The 27322-nt window shown below is 40.1% G+C and overlaps 1 protein-coding gene across 4 annotated transcripts in view; it reads right to left on the reverse strand.

Annotated features, from left to right (window-relative positions):
- MEIS1 (Meis homeobox 1) overlaps positions 1-27322 on the reverse strand; it is a 128050-nt gene that overhangs the window by 48055 nt on the left and 52673 nt on the right. For all 4 annotated transcript variants that reach the window (XR_005291709.2, XM_038393759.2, XM_043512008.1 and 1 more), the window contains exon 8: positions 9711-9856. Coding sequence is in view for 3 of the 4 variants with exons in the window: in XM_038393759.2 (XP_038249687.1) it covers positions 9711-9856 (146 nt within the window). In the remaining variant the exon portion in view is untranslated. The remainder of the gene's footprint in view (positions 1-9710; positions 9857-27322) is intronic.

Raw genomic sequence — 27322 nt, forward strand, 5'->3', positions numbered from 1 at the left:
TGCAGACTTCTTCAAGAACTCTCTGTTGTAGAAGCTGTGTTAGAGGATGAACTAGGCAAACAACAAATAAATTTAGCCAATGAATTTTGCCTCGTTTCTTGTTTGCTACAATATTATTATGTAAATTATTTTCCACAATATTCCAATTTCCTTTAATGTATCGGTTATTCAAAATTCACCAAAACGTTCCTGTGAATAATTCTGGATCTGAAATTTGTTGGCATGATTTTTCCCCTCCTCAAAAATGTGTGGTACTTAAATTCAGGTAGTTTTGACTGGACAGATACAGGAGGTCATATTATATGTTTCTTTCTCTTTATTGGATGAGATTAACCCAAGAATCAGGTCTCCTACATGGATAATTACAGTACATTAAAAAAAAAAACCACTGCTTTTCATGAACATTTTCTAATATTCACTCCAATATTGTATTTCTGCAAATATTGCTCATAGTAAAGTCGTTTCTGAAAACGGAACACAAAAGGTGTTCAAGTACAATTAAAGCAAGTGAAATTTTAACATTTGGGTGGATATTTATAGTTTCTTTTTTCAGTTTTCCTCCAACTCTTAGAAGATTTGGATTTTTGTCCAAAACTATAAAATAATGTGTTTCATTGGTTTCTGAGGAATTGAAATTCTTTGACTTTATGGTGGTTTCCACACACATATTACAATGGATACAAGCCAGGAGGTGGGAAAAAATCTGCAACAAAGTAAGACAGGATTTATGGAAGGATTTCTCTTAAAAAAAAAAATCTAGTTGGTCTACTGGATAGGTTTTGGCTTCAACCAAAATTCTTTCAGAGGTCATGTGGAGCTAAAGACAGATATTATAGGTCAGGCAGTTTGGACAATATGTTTTTTTAATCAGAAGTCAAATTTCCTTTGTGGCCCAAATGAAGGAAGCCTGAAAAAAGATGGGATTATAGAGAATGATACCAGCCTATTGGCTTGGTAGGGTACAGGCAGAGGAGTGTCTGTTTGAAGAGAGGTGTGATCAGTGGAGGAATCCATTCACAATCAACTGACTAGAACTTCTCATTTATGATCCAACATTAGCCAAAAAACAGTCAATACCATGTTTTCCTCTACGGGGACAATTTAGCTCAGATGAGGAACAACAACAATATAGAAGGTGCTGTCTTTCAGAACAGGGAATCTGTGATTGAATCCAAGAGCTTTCATCTGGCGTATGAGATAGGCAGGGAACATGAAAGAATGACAGTTGAAGGACATCAGCAACTAGGCTGCAAGAAAAGCAGCTTCCACGGCAAAGCCTCAGTCTTTTCAGCCACCTCAATCATCATGTGGAATAATTCTTTGGATGAAGAGCAAGTCAAAAGCAACAGTTTTGGGGAAGATTAAAGTGGCAAGCTTTTTCCATCTTTTGCCAGACTATCTCTGCACAAATTGTGATGTCAATAAATTAGTTTGCATGCAACTATTTGAATCCTGGTTCTTTTGATCTTCCAGAGATTTCTACTCAGGTTCATATTCTTTGTTGGAGAGCACGTCGACAGATCTTCACGATAATTTTCATCCCTTACTATGAAATGCTGTCTCTCAATCTGTGAGGGAAGATTGGGTTCATCGTGCCATCCTTTTAGTTAAAGATGCCTTCCTCATCCATGAATCCTGGACACCTGTCACTAGGAAGGCTTACAGATTTTTTTTATTGCATTGTCCACAATAAAATTAAGTGAAAGAGAAGACATATGTTTGGAAAAAAAAGAAAAAGTCTCCGAGTCTATATTGAAATATAACTCTGTTATGTTGGCAAACTCCATGAGATCTATGGTATTTTGCAGTGCAAACATCAGCTGTGCAGGATGAAGTTAGGAAAGGTTAATTTAAATTGCACTGTTTCCTTCTAATATTTCCAACCAATCCTTCTGAAGAGGAGGAGAACACAAAGAAGATTTCTGGTTTCAGTCAGTCCTTTCCCTTTTTATGCTGTCAGCAGGCCAGTGTGTGCTCTCATGTGCTGTTCCTGTGACTACACCCTCTATCCAAAAATGTAACACTCATTCTAGATCGACCTACCCATAGTCTGAGAGCACATTAACCACATTTGCATCTCTGCAAAACTGTACATTATTTGAAGAGCGACCAGAAAAGACTCAAAACGGAGCCTGCTTTAACTGTGAATGTAAAAAGTAAGCTTGCAAAGTAACCAAACATATATGTGAAATATATTAAATTTAAGCAATATGACATGATTGAGTATTTTTAATGTTAGAATAATATCATCAAAAGAAAAACATCCTGGTATGACATATGCTCCTTAACTGATCTAATTATGATCACAAATTTAATCTTACAATATTCTAAAACAATAGTCTCTTTCTAATAAGTTCTTTCTGCCAAATACAATCATTACTAAAAAGCTTTTATTTTATTTATTTGTATATTTTCAATTTTTTACAAATGTATCAGGGTTATTAATTAAGATTCAAAATCTAGATATAGCCATGGAGAAAACTTATTTTCACTCTACAGACAGCAAATCCCAGTAAGCATTTTGTCTAATCTGCCATTTCAGTAAAACAAACTCTTTAGAAAATTCTTGCAAATGATGTTAAAAAAAAATTAGGAAGTCTGATTAAATGACGGGGTTTACCTTGAGCAAATCCTTGGCTCATTCATATTTTAGATCATGGTAATTTGTTTTTAAAAAGGTGTTTGAAGTCCTAGAATTTACCTCATGGCACCATTAAAAAATGTAGTTTATAATCCCCTAATGGATTTAAACAAAGTCTTCAATAGTTTAAATTGTTATTAAACATCTTTTGGGATTATAATTTTATAGGGGGTTTTTTGTGCCTGATTACATGATGAATGCGTAGATCATCAAATACTCATCACAGAACCAAACCAATTACATTGCATAATCCCCCAAATGAAATGAGGTTTTGAATTCCAATGTTTTAAATTATCACAGATTTAAAGGATAGAAAGTGTTCATGACTAGATTCAAGGGGTGGACGAAACATTTTTTTAAACTAATTTTAAAACACATTTTAAAGCTGAGAAAGGAGGAATTGATGGGATCAAGGGAAGACTTGCGCTAACAGTATGTCTCGGGTTAAAGCAGAAATTTTACCTGCCTTTGTCAAGATTACATTTATAGAGATCTTCCTACAAACCTCACTTGAGACCATTTATTTCAATGAGGAGTTCTGCTTAAAAACTGATGATACAATCCTTGCACATTAACTCGTCTCAAATATAGAATTTGGGGCCCACAAAATCTTGTCATGTACTGCATCACAAAAAGTGTTTTAATAAAACTTGCTGACTTTTACCTATAACACCATGATGTTCTGACAGAACATCAGGCTTGAGATAAACACCCTGCCATGCCATCAGAAGAAATCACCCAAATCCCAGCCTTATTTTGGTTGATACATTTACTGTTTTAGGATCCCTTGCTGTTTGGGTATGTTCCACCTACTTTGCCATAATGCACCAGCTTTTGGGTGACATACAGCTTCTTGGACTGTTTTACAGTTTTATAGCAGATTTTATGTAAACTGTGATGTCTGTGAGACAACTTAACATGCTCACTTATGTAAATTACAAGGGTCACAGATACGTTTTGCCTAATTAATAGCAAAATTGGCCACCTGTTTCAGTGTAGAATTTTAATAAAAAGTAAGCATCAATGTCAGAGTATACTGGCTAAAAATATTTAATTTTAAGCTGCCAGTGTGGTCACTATTTTTAATAGCATTTTAACTACTGGTGTCCTAATTTTTCTCTATGCTAAAAATAATAGTAGCAGCCAACCTGGATTAATTTATCCCCCTGAATGCACAATCTACAACCAGAGAAGACAGCACTTGTGTGGCCTTTGGACATACATTAAATCTGTCCTGCTGCATCACTGAAAATAATGGGGATTTGCTGAATGACACTGCTCTAGGAGTATTGTACAAATATGGCATTCAAGGAGTTAAAGCCTTGATTTGGGGTTTTTTTTTCAACAGAGTTTATTTTTATGTGGAAAATGAGAATTAAAGGGCAAACATTAGAAAAGGAGGTTCCTGTCTGTACACAGATGACTTGATTTTTTTTAATGTAATAACTGCATAGAGAAAATTAAAACCATTCTACATTTCTTGTAAATCATTCCAAACATTAATCATTAGTATGAAACTCAGCAATTACTGTCTATATCACTTGATTCCCTGTCACTGATGTGTATTAATGTTAATAATTGAGAGAAAGTTTTTATCTTTGAAAGAAATTCTTTGAGATAACAGCCCAATTAGAAGATGCCACCAGCCAGTTAGAATGCTGGTTTTTTACATTGCTACCAATGGAATAGTGCTTAGCACTTACATAGCACTTTTCATCTGTAAATCTCTATGGGTAAGTATCATCACCCCATTTTACAGATGGGGAAATTAAAACACAGAGAAGTTAAATGATTTGCTGCAAGTCAGTACCGGAACTGAGGACAGAACCAAGATCGGATTCCTAGTCCAGGGCTGTATCCACTGGAAAATACTGCCTTCCTAACTTTTTTCACTTCGTTTTATTAAAAGAAATTGCAATAGTGGGGAAAAGGAATTTTTTAAAAAAATTAGATCGCATCACTAACATTGCCAAAAAAGGGAAAATCCAATGCTGTTTTAAAAATCTAGAATCCGTGGTTTCTTCTGTCCCTTCCTCCCAGTGTTGGTGTATGGGGCATGCTCTCAGTCTCTCTCCTACACTGAGCCTTTGTCTGTCAATTCTGCAACACTGTGGATAAAGATCCAGATGAGGCAGTGCCTACTCTGCCCCTTCCAGTGAATTGTGGGCATGGCCAGCCTCACGGAAAATGGCGCCCTGGGTGAACTTGTATTTTGGTATCCTGGCCCACAGGGGCACTCCATCCCCGCATTGTCTCTGGTCCCCACAGCTCCCCAGGCTCCTCTGCCTCCCTGGTGCTAAAATTTGTATTGACAGAGGTGGCGGGGCTCAGCCCCAGCATAAATTAAACACTGGCTGGGCTCCCAGCTCTGTAGACAACGCTGCAGCCAGCAGCAGTGCAGAGGTCATTGTGTATATGGTGGTATATATGGTGTACTGCCACTCTGACTTCTGCACTGCTGCTGCGGCTTGTGGTGCCTGGCATTTGGCTCAAGGAGTGCTCCGCGCTGTCACACATGGGCTGCATCTTGCTGGAGCCCATGGCCATCCTGAAGGGGCGTCATTTCAAATTTGGGGGTGGGGGGGAGAAAACTATTTTTTTCCCCAAATAATTTAGAAATTAGCTGACAGGAACACTGTATCTAATTCTCATATAAAGAAAGAAAAAATATATACAAACACCACTTAGAGACATATTTTAAGTTTATATGTAAATTTAGAACAATCAGAAAATAATACAGCAAGATATTCCCAATCCCAATCCCAAACCTGGCTGGTCCAGCTGCCATCCTGCAGCTCAGTCCATCCTCCCTATCCAGATGCTGACATGCCTGCCTGGCTGCCTCTAAGTCCCGTTGGCTGTCAGTGGGTCAGGTGGGTGGGAGGTACCAGCACGGCACCGCCCTGAGCAAGGCACCCTGGGCGATGGCTCAACCCGCCCACCCCTATGGCAGGTCCTGATTGTGAGTCTGGGTCTTGCATCCCCTCCTAGGCCAGCTTCTGCCACATGATTCTCAGGTGGGAATCTGTCTCCTTACTACCCATGCTGAGTTACCAGAATTTGTCATCTGCACCACCAGAATGTTGAGCACATGGGGCTGAGGCAGGTAAGGCACAAATGGGATTTGGGAATATATTCCCTCCCATTTTTTCCTGCCCTGGATGCTGCACATATAGTGTGTTCAAAATACAGTGCCAGACCTGGCAATGGGTCAAGCAGCTGGATCATCATCAATAGTTACACCCCTTTCCCACCAGGCGTTTCTTCAGGCCTAACAAGGTGTGACACTTTTCCCTCTAGGAGCGTCTCTCACCCAGCTGTGGGTTCAAATGATCCTGTAGATGCCAGTGGGGCTTGTGGCGCATCTGGTCTTTAAACACTGAACCTACATTACGATGGCAAAGCCTTTGGACTCTTGCCTTCGAAAAGAAATATTTTTTTCTTTACAGATTCTAATTTCCAATTTATTTATCTGACAGAACCATGTCTATAGGCTGTGCTGTTTCTTATGTCATTTTCAAGAAGTTTAGTTCCTTTCTCAGATGGACTATAATTGGTGAGTCTTGAGTTGCAGCATGTTCAAAGGTTCGGGGTTGGTAACCAGGAATCAGGAGACTGTCAGTGTCTCCTGATATTTCAGGCCTACCTGGCAAGACAGGTACCCTTAAATGAAAAAGGACAGAAGGGCCTCCCTTCCTCTCTCGCATTCCTTAGTAATGAACTCGATTCATTTGTCCATCAGCTGATGACGTACAGCAGCTCAAAGATTAGTGCAATATACACCTGAGGCATGTAAAGTTAGCCAACAGTAAACTGCTTTCTCTTCTGGAGCACCTGAACCCTGCGTCACCACTCTGACTCATGCTTTTTGATTCTTCCTGGTGGCTGTTTGTGTTAATTGGCCACCATTTCATCTGTCTTTTCAAGGAAATGAAGAGACCTGCAGGTTTGAGATCTTTTCCTGAGATTTTTTTTTTTTTTAAGGAGAAGATTGAATGAGTATTGTACTCTAATCTGTAAGGAGAGTCCAATGCGCTGGGGAGGCAATGGTTCTGGTGTACACATTTATAGAGGATTGATGCACCAAGCAGTCATTAGATATCCAGAATTTTTATAAGCTGGACTGGGCTGTTACCACTTCCAAATTTTTCCCAGTTCTGACTTGTGCCTGGAAATTCAGTAGTAATCAGGTCCTTCATGCATATTACTAACCCAAGTCAAGGCAATCCCACAGAATGATGCAACTTGTGGCATCATTATCGTAAGGTATCTACCATTGAATACCTAACTTACAGGTATATAAATCATAAACAATGACATTGTCTGTTTCATTTCCAGGAAGCGAGTGCGTGAGCCTTCCACAATGGGTGTTCTTACAGGACCTTGGCATCTAACAGTGTTTGAACTGATAGAAAGATTTGTTGCCCCAAATACCTGCAGTTGCTACTGGACTGTATTCTCGTTTTTTTCTGTTGTCTCTAATGTGGCATGTCAGAAGCAGTGTATCGTGCAGCTCTCTACCAACCCTAATCCAGTTAAAGTCATCTCTTTCCAGAATATCAACATACTTCACTGAATTCTTTCTGCACACACATGATCGGTCACCCATTTCAATGCAGATGTTTTCTAGTGTTTTCACTGGTGGAGGGATAGGCCAAAGTTGTATGTAGCCTTCCAGAGTAGAAAGACACCTCCTCACCATGTATGACCATGTTATGGTAACTTTGTATTCTTAGTCTGCTGTTAACCATAACATTTTTATGAGAGCCTAACATGTCTGCTTCTCTGGGCAACCTTTTCAAGTTTTTTTTGTATTGGAGAACGGTCCATGATCCACCTGGAGCCGATTTGACTTGGTTATAACAATGAACCACCTGCAGTAGCTGGAAGTAGGGAGAGTGATCCTTTACAGTTTTACAAGACTGATCAGGCAAGCCTCAAGCCAGCATCATGCTGCACAAATGTATGGATAAGGAGGATCTTCATTAAGCCTTTGTTTAATTACAACACAGCTAACTTTGGTTTGGCTGCTCCTCCGCAGGGATGGTGGATTTTTAATTAGATTTCAGTTCATTGCCATGCTGGAGAAAGAGCATTACCTTTATTGCACTGGTCCTGAAGATTACTGCCTTCACTCTACAGAATGAGGAGGTTTCTTCATTGGCATTGCCCCAGGATGTACTTGCCACCAACTAGTGGCAGTCTAGTTGTTATAGTAAGCACCTTGCAGCAAAGCAATTGTCTTATATCTGCAATGCACCATTCACACCCATTGCCCAAGTTTGTAAAGCACTTAGCACATTGTGCTTCTGGAAATAAATATTGATAATATAAATAATGAATATTTCTTAGAGCACCTCAGATATAAAAGACAGTTCAAGCAGGAAGTGTAGGGGCTGGTCTGAGTTTGATTATTGCACTTGGTTGTGCGTTGTAATTGTTTTCATTGTAACTGCAGAGTTGCCACAGTGTCTCTCCAATTTTGGAGCGTAGGAAAGAAATTGGCAACCACTGCATCAGCCAGCTGGCGCAGAGATGCCAGGCTGGTATGAGGATCAGAATGTCACTAGACTTAAGGGCCAAGATTGAGTGTATCCATTGGCTATTTGCAGAATACTTCGATGTCAGTTGCCTGCAATCTTGTATGTCACTGAGTGGCATCAGAGCCTGCCAGATTCTCATTGTATATCTGGTAAGAAGACAGCCTTGTAATGGGGGTTAAGCATTCCCTTTTCATTTGTAATGTAACTTCAACCTTCTGAAACACCAGCTTGGAGTGGTCTAAGATGCTCTTGAGAAAGGGATAGCATGGTGCCACTATACCAGTTGGTGTGGACTGTGCCAGTAAGGGAAATCAACAGGGAGGTGTCTAGGACCTCTCTGGGCTTGGGCTTGGGCAAGTGTGATCAGCCATGAAGGTTCATTTATAGCAATCCAGGATGGTGTAGGGAGGGAAGAATTCCCTGCCTGATACAGTTTTGTCAGACATCCAGTATCTAGTTATTTGGCACAGGGAAGGAAGTAGGGATGACAAGAGGAAACATTAATTGAAATTTACTAATTTGGCAGAAACTCATTGTGGCTGACTGAGTTGATTGGCTTCTTATTTTACCCCTAACCCAATGACAGGCAGGGAAGAGAGTGGATCATTTATGCAGTGGGAGATCAGAAGTGGGGATGTACTCTAATATCATATACCTGGCTTAGGCCTCATTCTTCCATTACTCAAAGGGTCCATTGGAGGATTTCAGTCTGTGGGACTAAATCCCACGTGAATGAACACATGGTGATGCTTCACCATATGGAAGCCATAATTTGACCCCCAAAAAGGATGGCACTAGAAATGTCTGACTGCTGGGTAACAACTGAAGGTTTGACAGATACTATACCTCATTAATGAAAGGGCAGCCTAAAGCTCAACCCAATGCACCTGCCTAGAGTTTTTATTTCTAATCACAGAAATAAATATAGTTGCTGTGGCAACAAATAACTGTACATCTTTTTCCCCCCTTTGTGATATTAAATACAGTGTTAACTTATACTCTGGGACTGAGAAAGTCTCAAACAAATTAAAAATGATGCTATTCCACTAAGCAGATACACTCCGATCTCTCTCTGATAGGAATTCTGTGATCTCTGACACATATCTGAATAAAAGCTTTGGTTTTTCCCCCCACTCTATTGATTCTCGGAGGTTCTCCAGAACACAGAACAATGGGCCAAACTCTGCTCTCCTCTACAAAGCAGCAATTCACCCTGAAGTCAACAGGAGTTGCAGTCATGTGAACAAGGGCAGGATTGGTCTAATGTTATTACTGTAAGGTCTATCACACTTTCCGATGACCTCCTGCTAACAACTGCACTCAAACCAAAGAGCTAAAAGCAACAAAAACAAAGATATACTATAAATACTCTCTCTCGTGGCATCTAGAAATGATGTAAAGACACAATTGGAAAAGCACCCTGAACTGCCTGTCAATAACATGTTATTAAATATTTTTGTCTACTACCACCACGACCATGACATTTTCCATGTTCATTTCACAAATGTGATCTAGAGTTCACTTACTGTTAGATGCTGGAACAGCCATGCCCTCATGATATTTGTGGCTACTTTGGGAAAGATGCCACGCTTTTTATGTCGCTTTTTGTCCTTATCTGGATCATCATCATCACCTGTGCTGGGGGAAGCTACACTGTTGTCCAAGCCGTCACCTGTAAATATAGTGAATCAAATTTTGACTTATGCTATCTTTAGATACTTCAGTCAAAGCCTGACTTTGGGGTATATGAATATTTAAATGGGATATAAAATTCTTCAACGCTGTAATTCCTGAGGAGGGGAGAGAAAAACTCTCTCAGCCAAATTCTGGTTTATTCTGAACAACTATAAGAATGAGATAGCCATTTCTCACATTTGATTCAGCACAGCAACAAAAAAAGTGACAAGCACCCCGCTTGCCGAGGTGGAGGAGGGGGAGTTTACAGATCAGACAAATTGTGTTTGACTCAAATTGTGGCTTGCAATGTATTGATGATGTTATGTTCACCTTAACAAGCAGTAGCCCAGATGCAATGTTCCACTCTGAGATGCAAAGTTCAAATTCGGAGTCAGCTTGCTGGCAAATCTCTTGCATCATTTGGTCCTCTACCCAAGTTCAAAGTGACAACAGTAAGATTGGAGGCTCTATCTATATTAAGACTGGAATTTTCAAAGCAGCTAGTTGCCCGACTCACATTCACTTTCACCGGGACGTAGGCACCTAATCTTCTGACATGTTGTTAAAAATCCCAGCCCAAAGAAATTCATGCTGGGTTAACAACACTTATACCAATGCAGTATGTAAGCCCTGTCTTGTGCTGGTGCACCACCTCTATATTGATCCAGTGCAAATTTCCTTAACATAGAGAGGGCCTTAAACTCGCCAAATTAGCAGCTCATCTACGGAAGTATACAACTGGATAGCAGTGGCTTTTGTCTGTGGTGAAATAGTGGCCTACTGTGCAGAGAAAAACAATGGTTTAGAGTGCATGGTCAATCAGTGCACCATTTTTGTTTAAACCCTCCAAAATAGTTCATAAACAAATCCATACAGTGATTTATTCTGTTCATCCCCCACATGTGGATTGAATAGTGTACCATGGCTTCCAAGGATAGTACTTTTATAATAAGTGCAGAGTTGTCATGCAATTAGGCAAGTATTCTTTACACCCCGAGGCAAGAATGACCAAGAAAATCAACCGAACTGAGCTGAATCAAGAGTTTAACTCTGTTCTGTTAGGAATAAAAAAAAAAAAAAGATGGGCTTTGGACTGTCAAAATTGTGATACATTATGTAGAGTTTAACTAAAAAAGTGACTATAAGTTTTATATTTTTAGTATTTTACATATTTTACTACTGACTGTAGTGAATTTGTAGCTGTCCTTATTACTGATTGTGTGTACTTAATGCAAGACTAGACTTGAATATTCGTATTTATAAAACAAGGTCCTCATGAAGAGTCCAGATATCTTTGGCTGATAAATTCTTTGAAAGCTCAGTAGGTTAAAAATAAAAAAGAAAGACAAAGAAAAAAAAGGCTTTTATACAGAGAAGCAATTCACCGTATAAAATAATAATTCATAAAAGAAACATGAGCAAAGGAAACAACTCAACAGCATTTAAAATTTCCATGGGCTAATCCACTTTCTATCTGTAAAAACAAGAGCAAGGAAAAGAAAAATATTACATGTTCATTGATTAAAAATGAAAAGCTTCTAACCTAATGACACTGTCTTTCACCACCTCCCTATGATTGTTTTACCGCTATTTTTAATATATACTTTCTATCCATTTCTAACCCCCTTCAGATTAATTTAGTAGGCAATGCCTAGTGCCTGACTAGAAGAGAATTCATTGATAATTTATGGAAATATGTACTATAATCCAACAGAGATGACTTTTTTCCAGCTTTGTGCATCAATAGATAATCAAGGCCTTAAAGCAGCCTGAGCTTCCCATTACCTCAGGCAAAAGAATTCCTGAAAGCATGCCTTCAGGGCACCTGAATTATATACTCCATTAGGAGAGGAAAAGCTTTCTGCATTCCATGTATAACACTCCCCAGAACCTTTCCTGTTTATTTCTGCTGTATGAAAGCAGAAGCATTAGGAACAGAATTTTTTAAGTGAAGACTTATGTAGATACAATGGAGAAACCTTTCAAGCGAGAGCCAGATCACCTCCTTCAATCCCTGGCAGTGACCTATCCCAAATAAAAGGTTTCTGTTACATCATTAGCTCAAGCCAAAAACAGCCTTGGCTTAATGCACAGTTTGTTCTTCCTACTGTTTTTAGGCAAATACAGCTACTTTACTCCCATCTGGGAGGGAAATTACACTGCTGGGTTGTAATCTAAGACAAGATTTTCATTGGAAGCAAATGCTTTCAATCCAGTATAAATACTGGTGCATGTTCAGAAAAGCCTAAAACAATAAACCCTAGTCCTGTCCGACACAAGTTAGGGAAGGTGAAAGGGGGAAAGTGGATAATAAAGCAACAAACTATTCTAAAAGCAAATACTTTCATACATTTTAAATAAATTGTTTAACCTCTTCCACTTTTTTAAATTGAAAATTGATCCCATAAAGACTAAATCTCAAAGGAAAGTCTAAATGGTCAATTGTGCTTTTTAACATTTCCATTCACTGTGCAATTTGATACAGCCACCTCTATGAGATCTCTAGAGAATTTCTTTCCTTTTTTTTTTTTTTTTTTTAAAAATCACATCACTAACCAAACTTGAAGAACCACTGACCAACCACATGGAAGCAGCTACGAACCACGTTTGTAAAATGTCAGCAGTGACTTCATTCCTGAAGTTGACTTCTCCTACTGCCAAATGAAGGCAAACTGAAAAGGTGGAAATAATCATAAAAATGATGCTAGTCCATAAACAAGCTTACAGCCTCATTAGTATAGCAGTAGGCTCCACTGGGTGATTTATGCTCGTTTTGCTGATGCCATGAGGAAATGCCATAGGGCAACTTTAGCCAACCGCTAATGGTTTCTGACAGCTTCTTAGCAACTAGTGCAAGCAACGTTGTGGCGTTTGCTAGTGACAGAAACTGAAAATGTCATATTATCTGCCCATGTGTCACGAAGCCCGTGTGGCAATTAACTTGTAGCCCAGTGACTGAGGGGCCAGAAGCTCTTAAAAATGGCCTTTGGCTATTCAGGGGAAGAGTATGCACACTGCTTGCATTCGTGTTGCACATATGCAACATTTTAATGCAGAAATCTGGTTCACACTACCTCTGCCTCAATCACTGATGAGTTCGGTCCACTCAAATCCTTTGTCTGCAGAGAAACTCCCAGTTGCTTTCTCTTTAGGCACTGCATGACATTATCAGAGGAATTTAAAGTAATCTGTCTTGATATGATTGTTTGAAATGGCAGTTTAATTGGCAATACCTGATTCTCTATTTTTGAGCATTGAATCCAAAAGGTGCTAGCTGTTTTTCTGCTCTCTCACAAATTAGTCTAAAAGGATTTAAGATCACTGAAGCAGACTCATTGCCTGTCAAATTGCTAGGAGCAAAGGAACTCTGCACAGCATCTAGACACTATTTAAAAAACACCGAGCCTATAACAAGCATAAGGAGAGTCTTGGCTCCACATTTCAGTTTCCAAGCTATCAAAACCATCCACTATATGTCAAACTGTCAAACCTTTCAGCATGGCCATTTGCCCTTTCAAATAATATTTAAGAATTGTTTTTACAAAATTTTATAGGCCATGGTCTAGTGAAAGAGGCCAATCAACAAAGAAAGGAATTTGTACTACAATTCGTCCATGGACAATTTCTTGTGAGACCTGGGCCTATCCCCATGGAGTAAGGCAGGTGACCTGTGGCAGCTCCCAGGCTGTCAGAGAGCTCAGATTTCAAACACACTCGACTCAAACATCCCAGAGTTCCCTATTTAAGCACACCCAGGCATTTAGGCTGTGCTATCTTGTTCCTTTCAAGAAAGGATAAAGCAGCATTTATTGTATTCAGACCATTCAATGGGTCAGACTGGCCATGTCAGCAGGGGTTCCTCCCATTCAGGTCAACCTCCCCCCCATGCCCCCAGACACATTCTCCTCCTACAACTTCCCTTCTTTCCCCTTCCTCCACACCCCAAAATTTGTAGACAGAAGCAGCAAAAAGGCAACAAAGTTTGTAACAATCCCATAGCATGCAATTACTCCTGATGTTTATGGGTGGTCATTTGTTGGCAAAATAGGTACTTTATATGTGAGCTTGCATTCATTCATAATAATGATACACTGCAGTCATAAAAATCATATGACAAGTTTAAACAATTTTTCCAAGTTTTACAATGAGCCAAAAAAAGATCCAACTGCAATAGGTAGGAAGTATAACTTTTCATTAAATATATTAGGCCTAGGACAAATTTTCAAACATAGAAGCCCAAAATTAAGCTCCTAAATCCATATTTAGACTCTAAAATAAAAATGACCTGAATCTGCAAACGTACTGAATACCCCTTGCTCCCATCATTTCACTAGGAGCTGCAGATACTCAGCACCTTGGAAAAAATCAGGAGAACTTCTCTTTAGGTGTCTAAGATCCCGATCCCACAAACATTTGCACATGAATGACTTTATACATAGATTCATAGATACTAAGGTCAGAAGGGACCATTCTGATCATCTAGTCCGACCTCCTGCACAGCGCAGGCCACAGAATCTCACCCACCCACTCCTACAAAAAACCTCACCTACATCAGAGTAGTCCTGTTGAGTTCAGTGGAACTACTCCCAGGCATAAAGTTAAGCACGTGAATAAATCTTTGCACAACGGGTCCAATTCAGAGATTAGGAGCTTAATTTCAAGTACCTACGTTGGGAAATTTTGGCCATAATTTATACTTCATACAAATTCATGTACATACACATTGCGGGCCAAATTCTGCTTGCATTACTCACCTTAGTGGATTATTTGCACGAACAAGGCCAGAAAAATATGGCTCCTTCTATACAATTTTTTCTAAATACACTTGGCTAGAAAATTAACTCCTTTTCCAACGTATTTTTAGGCTACGGACACCTCATTAATTGTCTTAAACGTTAACTATAGCTCCTAAGACAAACTGAGAAATACATTGCTCCCTGAAAATATTTTCACAATACACAATCTTATTCAATAAGATGCTATTTCACTCTAAATAACAGTTGTATGATCAAATTTCCTATAAAAATATTAATTTTTTCCATTACAAGAACACTTATTCTTCTTAAAAGGCTATATTCCAATCCTTGCTCAAGAGCTGAACATTTTGAACATTTTAAAGAGGTGTTATTCAGGGGGATTATACTGGTTAAATTAGATTAAAATTGCCGGGGGAAAAAACAGCTTTGCTACAAGTCTGAAAAATTAGACAGCACTGGAACTTGCATAACGAAACTGCAGGATGGAGTCTACATTCCAGGGTCCAGCTTTTACAATCCACTTTTAGATAAAAATCTAAATCCACCACTTTAAGGAGTTCACTGAAGAAATGTGAAGGAAATGTACCCAAAAGCACTGGAAAACACTCTCAGCAACTTTTAAGTGCACCCTGAATTGCAAGACACCATTAACATGGGACTATGCCAATGTCCTTTAAAATAAGGAGACTGTATTGGATTTTGTATCAGAATGACATTGTTCTCAGTTCTAGCGAAACAAACACACAGCTTCTCTTCATTCATAGTCCTGTAGATAATGTTGTCTTTTTAAACTCAATACAAAGTAAAAATTAAAAAAGAGCATTCAGGTATGTGTTCTCCTTTACTTCTGACTATTTTTATTATGAGACACTTCAAATTCTCTAAGCAGAATATTTAACTTTTAACCATTTATTCGCAGCTGTGTTGGTCTTTTCCTCTTACATCCCAAACTAGAGCATAAGCTTTTTGGTAACCATTTCTGATCTTAGGTGCACTGGAATCTTTTTCCACAGTCAAAACTGATGTCCATATAATCAAGACAAGTTCACAGTAAAAGGCATTCTGGGAAGTTTAGTAGATGTCAAAATGATGGTTTTGTATCTGATTGCACTGGGAAGACTTGCTTATTAATATATAATTTAAACTAGTATGATGTTCCAGAGAGATTTTAAATAGCATCAAAACAGCTTTCCTCAAACTTACATAGGAAGGGTTAATTACAAGCACCTTTCATATTTACACTATTCACTCAGATGCATCTTACTGAAATATGTAAGATATGTATTGTATGTTAGCCATCAATTTTCTGCTTTCACAACTGCACTAAAAAGGGCCCAATCATGCTAAATACTGAGATTTTCCTGTAAGATGGATAACATCTTCAATATGGCTTTCAAAGAGAGCCAGAGATTTTCAGCTCTGAGAAGGAGCAGGCCCGAAGATGCTGCAAGTCTAGAGTGGGACAGAAGGAATTACTCTATCAGACCCTGACTGTTACTGTACTTGGATTGACTGGAGCTGGAGAATTTAGAATATGTGGAACACCCATTCAAATTTGTTCCAGGAAAGTAGTGACCAAAAGTCATTTCTAAATGACAGTTTTTCAGAGGCCTCTGAGAAATGGGTTTCTGGTCTAATTCTAGTACACAGATGTTCCCCCTCTAACTGGCACTAAAATCTAACGAGTGAATGGATATGAAGACTGAAGCACCCACCCACTCCAAAAGAAGTTCTACACACACTGGCATGATGCTTGCACAGCCATCATCCATGATGTACTTGTTCTGTGCGTAAACAGAACGTTTCACGTGACAGGCCTGTCAATCTGATGGCTTTCACAACAACAACTTTTTTTTTTTAAATAAGTAACATTCCCCCATTGTGACAATATCTCAACTTGACAACACCCAAACGTGGGACTAGAAGTGAGAACAGGGAGACAAGAAAAACAGTAGTGTAGAAAGCTTAAAGTGGCTGTGGGATTTCTTTATTGTAAATAACATTTCCTGTTGCTTAAATTTCACAAATAGTTATTTCTGATGCAAGTGCATGATTCAATACCTGCTGAAATAAATAGGAAGAATTACATGGACTACCTTGGGCTTTGGATCCATCCCCAAAAGACTTACAACAATGGATGTTTGGGGTCAGGGTGAATTTAGAGCATCCTTTGCAATGAGGGACAAATTAATTAAGGAACAGGCTTGTTAACATATTTAGTGAAGAGATAATGAGGAACAAAAAAGGTTGAAAATGAGCAGTAGCAATGCACAAACACAGAATGGTTGGGTTTGCAGGCATATCTTACAGAGGTGCATTACATTTTTCATGCAAGGATACAGATCATGACACAAACAGCAGGGGGTTGCCAGTCACAGATAGTATCCATATTTACAAGTTACTAAAGGAAACAATTGCAAAAATAGCCTACACAAATATTCGTATATGGTGTAACCTGGCCAGGTATAAATTACACTCTGGCATTTGACAAATTTTCAAAGTTTTTTCTTCTTGAATCATTGTACTTTGTTCTTTAGAGACAGGAGCACCTTTTTCTAGTAACTTGATCCCCCTTTTTTACTTGAATTCCCCTCAGGCAAACCACCAGCAAATTAGCTGTCTACACAAAGAGTAAAAACAGCATTGATGAATAGGGAAGAAACACAGATTTTATTCATTCTCTTCCATTCAGCAGTTTTTGTAGCTAAACACCAAGGAAAAAAACCCTGCAAAATGTAGTACAACTTCTTAATGGAATCCAGGAAAGTCCAGTATTATGGACAAGTTGCAAGATATTTTTAGAGTTATGTATCTATACTCTGTATTAAATATTAAAAAGAAAGCAATTAATTTAATGGGAAGCCAACAACTTTCTCCTGCCAAAAAAGAGAAGCTTACTTTGGGCAGCTGTAAGAATAAAATACTTCATAGAAAGAAAAGTACCTGGTTAAACAAGAAAAATGTGCTGTTTTAACAAAGAAAAGTCAAAAGCGCTTAGAAAAATCTTAACTAAAATCTAGTATAAATGTCATAATACTTGTTGAGGAAAAATGGATTCAATATGAAAAAATTTACACACTTTGTTCAAATACAGTACTTTTAAAAAACCTGTTGGCACATTAGTTGAGGAACCAGCCTATTATGCTGTCAACAAGAAGGAAATAGTCTATCTACTGGACATAAAAGTATTTTGGCCTGAATTTTGATTTGACTTGTGCTTATGCACAGATTACAAACTGGGAGCATATGAAGCAGCAAAGGAGCATGTCTTCAGAATCACACTACCATGACAGTCTGCCAAAATGTACATCACTAGTACAAAGAGTCCAGAACCTCTGCTAGTGTAAATCAACCAGGCTCCACACCAGCTGAGGATCGGGCCCAGTAGGTGGAAGGGCCTCTCTGCGCATTTTACACAGTTTGTAGGACACCTGCCTTGTGGCTGAACCTAAATGGATGCAGGAGGCCCAAAGCAAAGAGGAGAGCATCCCAGTTATAGCCTATTGGCCACTTTATTTGTGGGAGTAATTTCTCCCAACCAAGTGTTACCATAGGCCACCTTCCCTCAACAGGGCTGACTTTATCCTGCACCCTGCCAAGAGATAGGAAGCAAATAATTTTTCACTGCTTCCTCCAGTCTGAGAGGGAGATAATTGGAGATGCTCGGGAATTTTCTGTCAAAATTGTTTATGAACAGTAACATTTCAATTTTGCCCCAAAATTTTGATTTTCAGTATGGAAAAAAATCAAAACAAAATATTTCATTTTGGTTTGACAGCAAATCAAAACATTTGGGTTTGTCAAATTAACTAAAGTGTTTTGTTTGGGGTCAGCTCAGCATTAATCTGTGCTTGCCGGAGCTGCCACACAGGTCCGCCCCTCTGGTTGAATTGCTGCAGGGCACCATGGGAGATGTAGAGGAGAATTGTGGCATGAGGCACCTGAACTACAACTCCCATGAGGCACCATGGCAGCTCAGTGAGACACAGATTCATGTCAAACTAAGCCAAAATTCAGGAATGTTGAAACATTTCATTTCAACTGGAAGGGGCCAGAGGTGAAAGTAAGCCGGTCCGGGAACTGGTAAGAGCCAGTGCGCCGAACCGGGACCAGCTTTCCCAGACAGCAATTTAAAGCCCTGGGGTAGCGGCAGTAGGGCTCCGGAGGGGATTTAAAGGGCTGGGGCACTAGCGGCGGCTGGAGCCCTGGGGCCCTTTAAATCCCCAACGGAGCCCGGCTGCCGCTACCCCAGGGCTCAGGAAGCAGGGTTCAGGCAGAGATTTAAAGGGCTCGGGGCTCTGGCAGCCGCTACCACAGCAGAGCCCCAAGCCCTTTAAAGCTCTGCCAGAGCCCAGAGCCCCAGGGTAGCGGTGGCAGCCGGGAGCCCCCAGGACTCCTCAGTGATTTAAAGGACCCGGGGCTCTGCTGAGGTAGTGGTAGCTGGAGCCCTGGGCCCTTTAAATCGCCCCCGAGCCCCGGGGCTCCCAGCTGCCTCTGCAGCTGGTAGCTCGGGGGTCATTTAAAGGGCCCTGGGCTCCCAGCCACCGCTATCGCAGCTGGAGCCCCGGGCCCTTAAAATCAGGATTTAAAGGGCCCAAGGATTTAAGGCCCTGCCTCTTCCAGTTAACGCCACGCCTCTTCCGGTTGAGGCCACACCCCCTGCTCAGGACTCCGGCGTACCAGCAAGTCCTCTAACTTACTTTCACCCCTGGAAGTGGCAGAACTTTCTGCTACATGAAATATTTTGGCATTTCAACTTGTTGTCCCTGATTGAAGATGAAAACAAATGTTGAAATATCAGAATTTCCCACTGGATAGAAATCCTGATTTTTGACCAGTTCTAGAGACATCTGCCTTAAGTCAGTGGAGGCTAACAGGTCCTCTGGCCCTGCAGTGCAGGTACTTTGGATAATCCCTTTTTGTGTCATCAGGGTAGCACATACTGGGGATCTGCTGTTTGCCAGCTAGAAGGCAGGCCCATTGTTGAGCCCACAGTTTCGCCTGGAGGTATATAAGAATCTCACTAATATGCAATAGTATCTGGCCCCCTTTTTTGTTTTTGTTTGTTTATTTCAGAATACAGCATATTTTCCCTCATCCATCAATGAAATCTGATAATGAAAAATAAAACTGAAGAAAACAGATGATAACCATCACTCTTCATGTGTTACTACACATACACTTGGCCCAGGCACACTTGTCAGGCCATGCTGCTGATAAAGGGAAATACAAAAGCAAACTCACACAGCTTCTTCCCTTTTGACAATTACAGAGCCTCAGTTGTAGTTTCAGAGTAGCAGCTGTGTTAGTCTGTATTCGCAAAAAGAAAAGGAGTACTTGTGGCACCTCAGCGACTAACAAATTTATTTGAGCATAAGCTTTCGTGAGCTACAGCTCACGAATGGTATGCATCCGATGAAGTGAGCTGTAGCTCATGAAAGCTTATGCTCAAATAAATTTGTTAGTTTCTAAGGTGCCACAAGTACTCCTTTTCAGTTGTAGTTGTTGCTTCTGCAAGCCTCTCATCCTTCCTGAAACCCTTAGAAAAGTTCCTTTTGCCTACAGGTACTGCTGCTTGCTTAGGCAAACTATAAACTCAAACATCTACCTCTCAATCTAGTATTTCAGGAAAGATGCCTGCCTTTAAAATTATGGTAAACATTTACAAGAATAAGAAATGCAAGAAAAAAGAATTAAATGATAACGTTTAGCCAATTTTTGAAAAAACACCATACATAGGCTAACTAATCTTCATCACAGCATTCTCACATAGGGTAGCTAATTGTTATTATTTTAGTACCCCCATTTCACAGATATGGAAACTGATTAAGAAAAATTAAGGGCTTGAGAGTATGACCCTTACTCAGTTGGACTGTTTGCAACACATAAGTTAAAGTGATAGAACTGGGACTTAAGTGACTCGTTCAAGGCTGCAGAGTAAAAACAGTGTCAAAGGGAGAGTTCAAGACCTCTGAACTAAACAGTCAGAACCTACATCTTATGCTCAGATCCCTTCCAAATAGGACAAAAAGCTGAACAGAAATTCTTTCCATTTCTGTAAGCAAGGTTACAAAACAAACACTTATAACTGAAACAGTTCTATTGCTGGTAAATTGCAGTCAGAGTGGACCACAAACTTCTCCTCTCACTCCCAGTACCAGAGAAGCTTGGGCATGCTTTAAAGAAAGGATGGTTAGCTCTTGGAAGAAAGATTAATGTTATATTGCTCATCACATGCACACACAAAATAATCAGTTTAGGAAGGAGCCCTCTGCATAGGAATCTCTTGGGGATGTCTAGGGAATGGAAGGGTTTAGACAGGTACAACAAACTGAGTTCTTCTTTAATGCTGTTCCCCACTCCCTACACTGCAAAAAAAAAAATAGTGGTTTTGTTCATAGACAAGGGTCCCATTACAGTAAATAGAGGGAGGCTGCTTGTAGTGAGGGCGGTACAGAAGCCAAAAGAAGATAAAGAGATTGACTACAGCAGGCCTGTACCAAATTTCCATCCACCTGACTGTCTCTGTACAACACAAAAGGCAACTCTGTTCTGATCAGGAAGCGATTTAAAAGGTTGCAATGAGGAAAAAAACAAAACCTTGAATGTGGGATATTGTGAGACTGATTATTTTGCACAGAGAACCAGTCCTTACAATTACAGTGAAAGCCATGGAGATGTTTGTCTTCCAATAGTAAATATACAAGGCAATGTGAGTGCTAATGGAATGACAACTTTACTGTAACAATTTCTGGTGACTTCCATTCTGCACCACACAAGAGGGAGCTTCACAAAGTGTTGTCTGAAGTGCTCCTAATAACAAAACAAAAAATTGGGAGCAAGGAAAGAGGCCGGTCGATTCCCTGCATCACGGTAACTCACCTTTATCCCAGGGGGAAAGAAGAGGGTGGTACCTTTTCCACTGGGGCTCTCCACAGCACTATCCCCCGCTGGGCTCCCTAATTCACACACAAAGCAGTATTAACGCCTCCAGTGTCCTATCAATGACTGCTATGGAGCCAAGGAAGCATAGCTCCTGTGGGAGATATCTTAGTGAAGGAGTGGGGCAAGGAGAGCCGCATAGAGGCTCCAGGCAAGATGACTGCTCCTTCTGCAACTCTGGGAGTCCTCTTATGCAAGAGCCCTCTGGATCCATGGGAGGCTTCAGCCTAAAACTACTTGGCGCTCATACCCTAAACTCCTCCCTCCGGAGCAGATGCTTCTGAGAAAGTGCTGCAAGATGAACCTCATTTACTGCCCCCTGAAATGCCAATGGAGTGGGGTCCTCTGGCACCAAGATGTCAAAATTGGTAACAAAACCTTTCACCTCTAGGTTGCTGATTACAGCCAGATATTGGCCAGAATTCTTTTTACCAGAAGATGAAGATTTGGGTAGACTGAAATATTTTACAAATTCGGGTCAAATTTTCCAAATTGTTCTGGTTGAAAAAAAAAAAAACTAAAAAAAAAAATCCTAAAAAATGGAAACATTTCATTTTGACATTTTTGAAATGAAATGTATCAATTTTATTTGAAACAATTTTGTTTTGAAATTTACTTCAATTTTATTAATAATCCTTTAAAACTACTTGGAAAACTAAGCAAATTGTTTCATTTCTGGTCAAGCAAAAATGTTTTGTTCTACTGAAACTTTTTTTTTTTTAATTTTTGGTTCCCTGAAATATTTGAAAAGCTTTTGTTTTGAGTTAACTTAAAACAAAATTTATTTTTCAATTTTTTGGTACAGCCAGAGAACTGAAAAACCAGCACACACAGCACACTCTGAAAATTCTTACCATCTAATGGCTGTTCAGGGAAATAATAGAAATGGGTAGGTGATCTTGGCCCTATTGCTAGTGGACAGAGTCACATTTAGCACTAAAAAGGACCCTTGCTTGCCAGTCTCAGCAGAGGCCAAGAACTGGGGTTCCTTTAGCATGATCCCTCAGAGGCATGTTGGAAGGACTTTAAAAAAAATAAAATGTTTTACATCTACTCCTACTAGCTACCAGGTCCCCCCAAATTCCAATTAAATGCATTCAGTATCTTTTTGGTTTCCTACCAAATAGCATAATTGCTTCTGGTTCTGGGCATTTTATCTTACACTACAGATAGTGATTAGTCTATATTTTTCTCCCCAACAGCTCTGCAATGGGTCTTGAAGGATCCAAAATACACAATGAGGGTGAGAGCAGCATTAGGCCAATATTGAAGGCTTTGGAAATTTCAGCTAAAATGTCATCTGCACAGAGATTTTATTCTATGTTCTCTATTTTTATCCCCTTTATTTTTTCCACTCTCTCCATCATTAGCTGCCAGGGGTTCTACTGAATTGACAAACAGAGAGGAGAAAAGAGGGAAAGGGCTGTTGTGTCCCAGTTTTCGTTATTGTTTATATTACAGTTGCACCTCACAGCACCTATAAAGGTCAGGGCTTCTTTCTGCTCGGCACAAAGGCAAAGTGGGAGTATTCTTTTCCCCATATTACTGATGGGAAATAAGTCGTACAGCAATTAAGCATCTTGCGCAAAGTCTGTATCAGAGGTGGGACTTGAACTCGTACATCCAGAGTCCCAACCGACTGCCTTAACTACAGGAGCTTCCTTCCTTTTCCTGTTGAGTGCATAAACTTGCTGTGTTCTCTCTCTCTCTTTTATATTACTGCTTTTGTAAGAAAGAAGCATGTGCTGTCAGTGGTTTGGTTCATATTTAATAAAATAAATTAGTAACCAACAAAAGTTAAAGGAATCCTCTATTTTTGGAGGACCAAAAATCATAGCCATTAGCCACAATTTATTCATTAGCCAGGCAGAGTTTGGCTTCAAAAGCAGTTTTGCTTTTCATATTGTGTGGTTGAAGCAATCCCATGCACGTAGAAAGGAGTTATCACTAGAGATGTTGCTGTTCCCCAGTCTCATCTAGGTGACATGAAGAAAGCTTTTCCTATGCCTTCTCCCTTGGGGGAGGGCTGGACTATTGATGGTTCTCTGTGAAGATACCAAAGATGCTTGTTGATTAGTCACTTCTGAAGCCGGCTTATTTCACAATGGGCCTGAGCAACTCACATTGGCTTTGAATTAGGCCCTCCAGTTTCTTTATGGAGGGACTACATAAGGCTTACTGGATACTTTGGGATTTTGTATGTCTTTGCCATACTGTTCTAAAAATTAAATATATACCCTTGTTTTTTAAACCATCCATGCACATGCAAGTGAAAAAATGCACATCTTAACTGTGTTCACAATGAACAGGGTAACATGCAAACAGTCCGCTATGCATCTAATTGGCCATCCATGTCCACAAATACTGGATTTGTGAATGCAAAGGCAACAGCTCCACGGGGGGAAATTAGGCGTGCACAACTGCAGGCATCCTCGGGGGGGGGGGGGGAGAAAAATCAGGCCCTTACATTTCTAGTGAGTCCTTATTCTTTGAATCCTTTCATGGACTCCCTTTTTCCACCAAATAAAATTCAAGCTTATTGTCTCTACCTTCAAAGCCCTTCCTACTTATATTCTGTTGCCACCTCCATTGTGTCAACAATGCCAGGTTCAACCAGTTTGTCTGCGCTTCACTCACAACCAGCTCCATGCCTCCTTTTGTGTCACTTGACAGGGCCTATAACATCACTATCCCCTCCCCCATCCAAACCTCCATGAGACCCACTTCTGCCAAGCACTGCAGGAGTCAGTCAACTTATATTGTCTAGGTTGAGGGGCACCTGGGGATTATTGGTTATTTACTTACCAAAGTAATTGTGTGATTAAATCTCCCTTCCCCCAACCTTCACAGGTTGCTAGTCTTAGACTGTGAGCTCTTCGGAGCAGGGACTGTATCATTGTGCACGTGAAGGATAGCGAGTGCTACCTGAACACAAATAACTTTCCATAATCCTGGATTTGTGTGTGATATGAATAAAAAGGGTTCTGTGATGTTTTGGTGTTCAAAATTATGGGGAGGATGGATCCCTTCATAGAAACTGTTGGGCATCCACAGAAAAAGGAGTGGAAAGAAAGGGCATGGGAGGAGGAATCTGCATCTTCAAAATGGAAAGAACAATGGAAAGAGGGAAATGGGGAAGTCTTGTTTCAAATGAGCAAGTTTCCTGCCCTCCTCCCTTGTGCAGACAGTGTTTGCTTTACTAAATCTTTAAAAAAAACAAACAAAAAAAAAGTGGTATGCCTGTTAAAACTGCCACGGAGCAGATTTAACCTGAGCAACCTGTTGCACTTATTCTTCAGATCACCATAGATTCTCCCTCACCTTGGCAGTAACAAAGGGGTCATATTATCACATGGATGAACTGCTCTTGAACAATTTATCCAACATATCAGGAAAGAACAGGCTTTTCTTCAGTATCACACATTCATTTTCTAGCTTTCCACCTCTCCATTCTCCACAAACGGAACATATGTATTGGGGTCAAGGAAACCCCACACCTTCCATTAATGTCTAAGTATATATGTGTCCTTTTTACAGAGTGTCAGGGTGCTGACCGAGACCAGAGTTCCATATTCATTTCTATTTTTTTTAGGTGTCACTTCAACAAACTAGGATTATGGAGTGACTTGTTAGGTTTGGTGGTTTTAGCTACAATACCTGATTTGAGTACTTTTAATAACTATAATTATATTTTTTGCAGGTGGGGAGAATGCAGATAAGTATCAATTATCCTCATCTGTGAAAATACAAAGCCAGATTCTGGTCTTACATCTGTATATAAATGAGGAGTAACTCCACTGAAGCCAATGGAATCACACTGAAGTAAATAAAATTAGAATCAGGCCTACCACATGAGAGACAACCATTTAAGGGTTAACTTGGAAAGAGCAACTTCAAGAAGCTACTAGACAGAGTATCGTGCTCTCGGGATCTGGTCCACACATCTATTTGTTCCGATGACGTCAAACTGTGCACTCAGAGTTCCATGGAGTATGTTACCACCTGAGATCATGCCAAAGGGGGTCTGCTGAAGCCCAGAGTATTTTTCACTACCACAGGAGTGAAGTGGATATTAAAATCCATTATTAGTCTAATGCCACATGACTCTTAAGTTATTTAGAACAGCAGAATCCTTATCCACTCTCCCAGAGGTGTGGACTGGCACCAGTAAAAGACTTTTCTGGCAACTGACCTGAAAGCACCTGCCTGGGTTGACGGCGCAGTGTCCTGCTACAAGTATGAATCAGAGCAGTGTCTTTGCACTACCCACTGAGGAGAGAAGCCTCTTCCAAGACAAAATGTCATGTGAACATACAAGTACAAAGATTTGGATGATTTTTTTGGTATGTATACTTGAGAAATTTAGTACCTGTAAACTTATATTCAAATCATCCACCCCTGAAATTATTCAAACTCTTCATTATAAATATCGCCTCATGTTTGGTTAGCACAGTTAGCCCAGTTTGTTACTAATAAATTTGTTATTCACCAAATAGTCTGAAAATTATATGTCCAGTCTAAGTGTTGTTTGTGAATGTTCACTTCAACCATTTACGACTCATGTGATGTGGCTGATCACCTAAGACATGTGCAACTGTTTCAGCTCCCACACAGGGCCACTGAAAGTTCTTAAAACAGGAAAATAAGTATCTCATAATATATTCCCAATATTCTCAATACATGACTTTAGACAAATAATCGTTGGTGCCAAAATTAGTGGCTGTCTTAGAATTTGCAAACGTTTTCAAGAGTACCTGGTGATTGTCTGAATACTCACTGATAACACAATACCATGAATCATAGAAGTATTGAATGTAGTTAGCTCTTTGCACAGTAAAATAAATATATTTTTAAACTAATTGACCAGCTCTACTCATGACTCAGAGTTAAAATTCCCAGTGGAATGAGAAGGGGAAAAAACCAGGGCTTTTCTTCGATAGGTCAGTGGTTCAAATCCACTGTAATGCTATTTAGTGGTCTCCATGAAATAAGTTTGCCACACCAACCAAACCCATAATGGGTGCACCCTTGTCAGAGGTCTGAGTAGAGAAAGCAGGAACTGAATAGGTCTGGAAACAATTGATCTCTCCTCAATTTCACTGGAGAAAGGGAATCTACCCTTAACCATCCCTAGAAGGCTGTGTGTGTGCATGGTGGGGTTCTTATGAATGGAGGGAGCAGGCAGTGGGGAGACCAGGAGAACATGCATCAGCCTACCACCAGCCCTTAGTTGATGCTAGAGTATAGATACTACAGCGCAGCTAGGGAAGAGGGTTCTAGAGAGAGACACTGAGGACCTATAGCTGGTGAAGAGGTACAGGATATCTATGAAAGAGGCCCTAGTTTTCTGTAGATCCCAGGGAGATTTTGAGGCCAGATCCCCAGCCTACTCTGGGGTATGGAATAAGAGGAACCCTGCCCACTCTGACAGAACACTTCAGAGGCAGGTCACTGAGACTGTCTCATTCAGCTTCCTGCCAGGGGTTTTCCTGCTAGAGATGTTCCTCAGGATCAGAGACAAGACACTGAACGAAAGCTTGCACTGCTGTGTCTGACATCCTGTGCCTGTTTTGTGGCTAGATAATGGTAGTACTTAACAGTAGGAACCTAGTACCAACCTCACATTTTATATTCACAGCTTCAGAAAGAGGTATGCCTTGAATTTAGTGCTTATGAAATACACAGTAGGGTCAGGGCCAGAATTATGTCGCCCCAAGCACATGCTTGCTTTGCTGGTACCTAGAGCCAGTCCTGAGTAGGGT

The sequence above is a fragment of the Dermochelys coriacea genome, chromosome 3 (genome assembly GCF_009764565.3).
Source record: "Dermochelys coriacea isolate rDerCor1 chromosome 3, rDerCor1.pri.v4, whole genome shotgun sequence".
Taxonomy (NCBI): Eukaryota; Metazoa; Chordata; order Testudines; family Dermochelyidae; genus Dermochelys; species Dermochelys coriacea.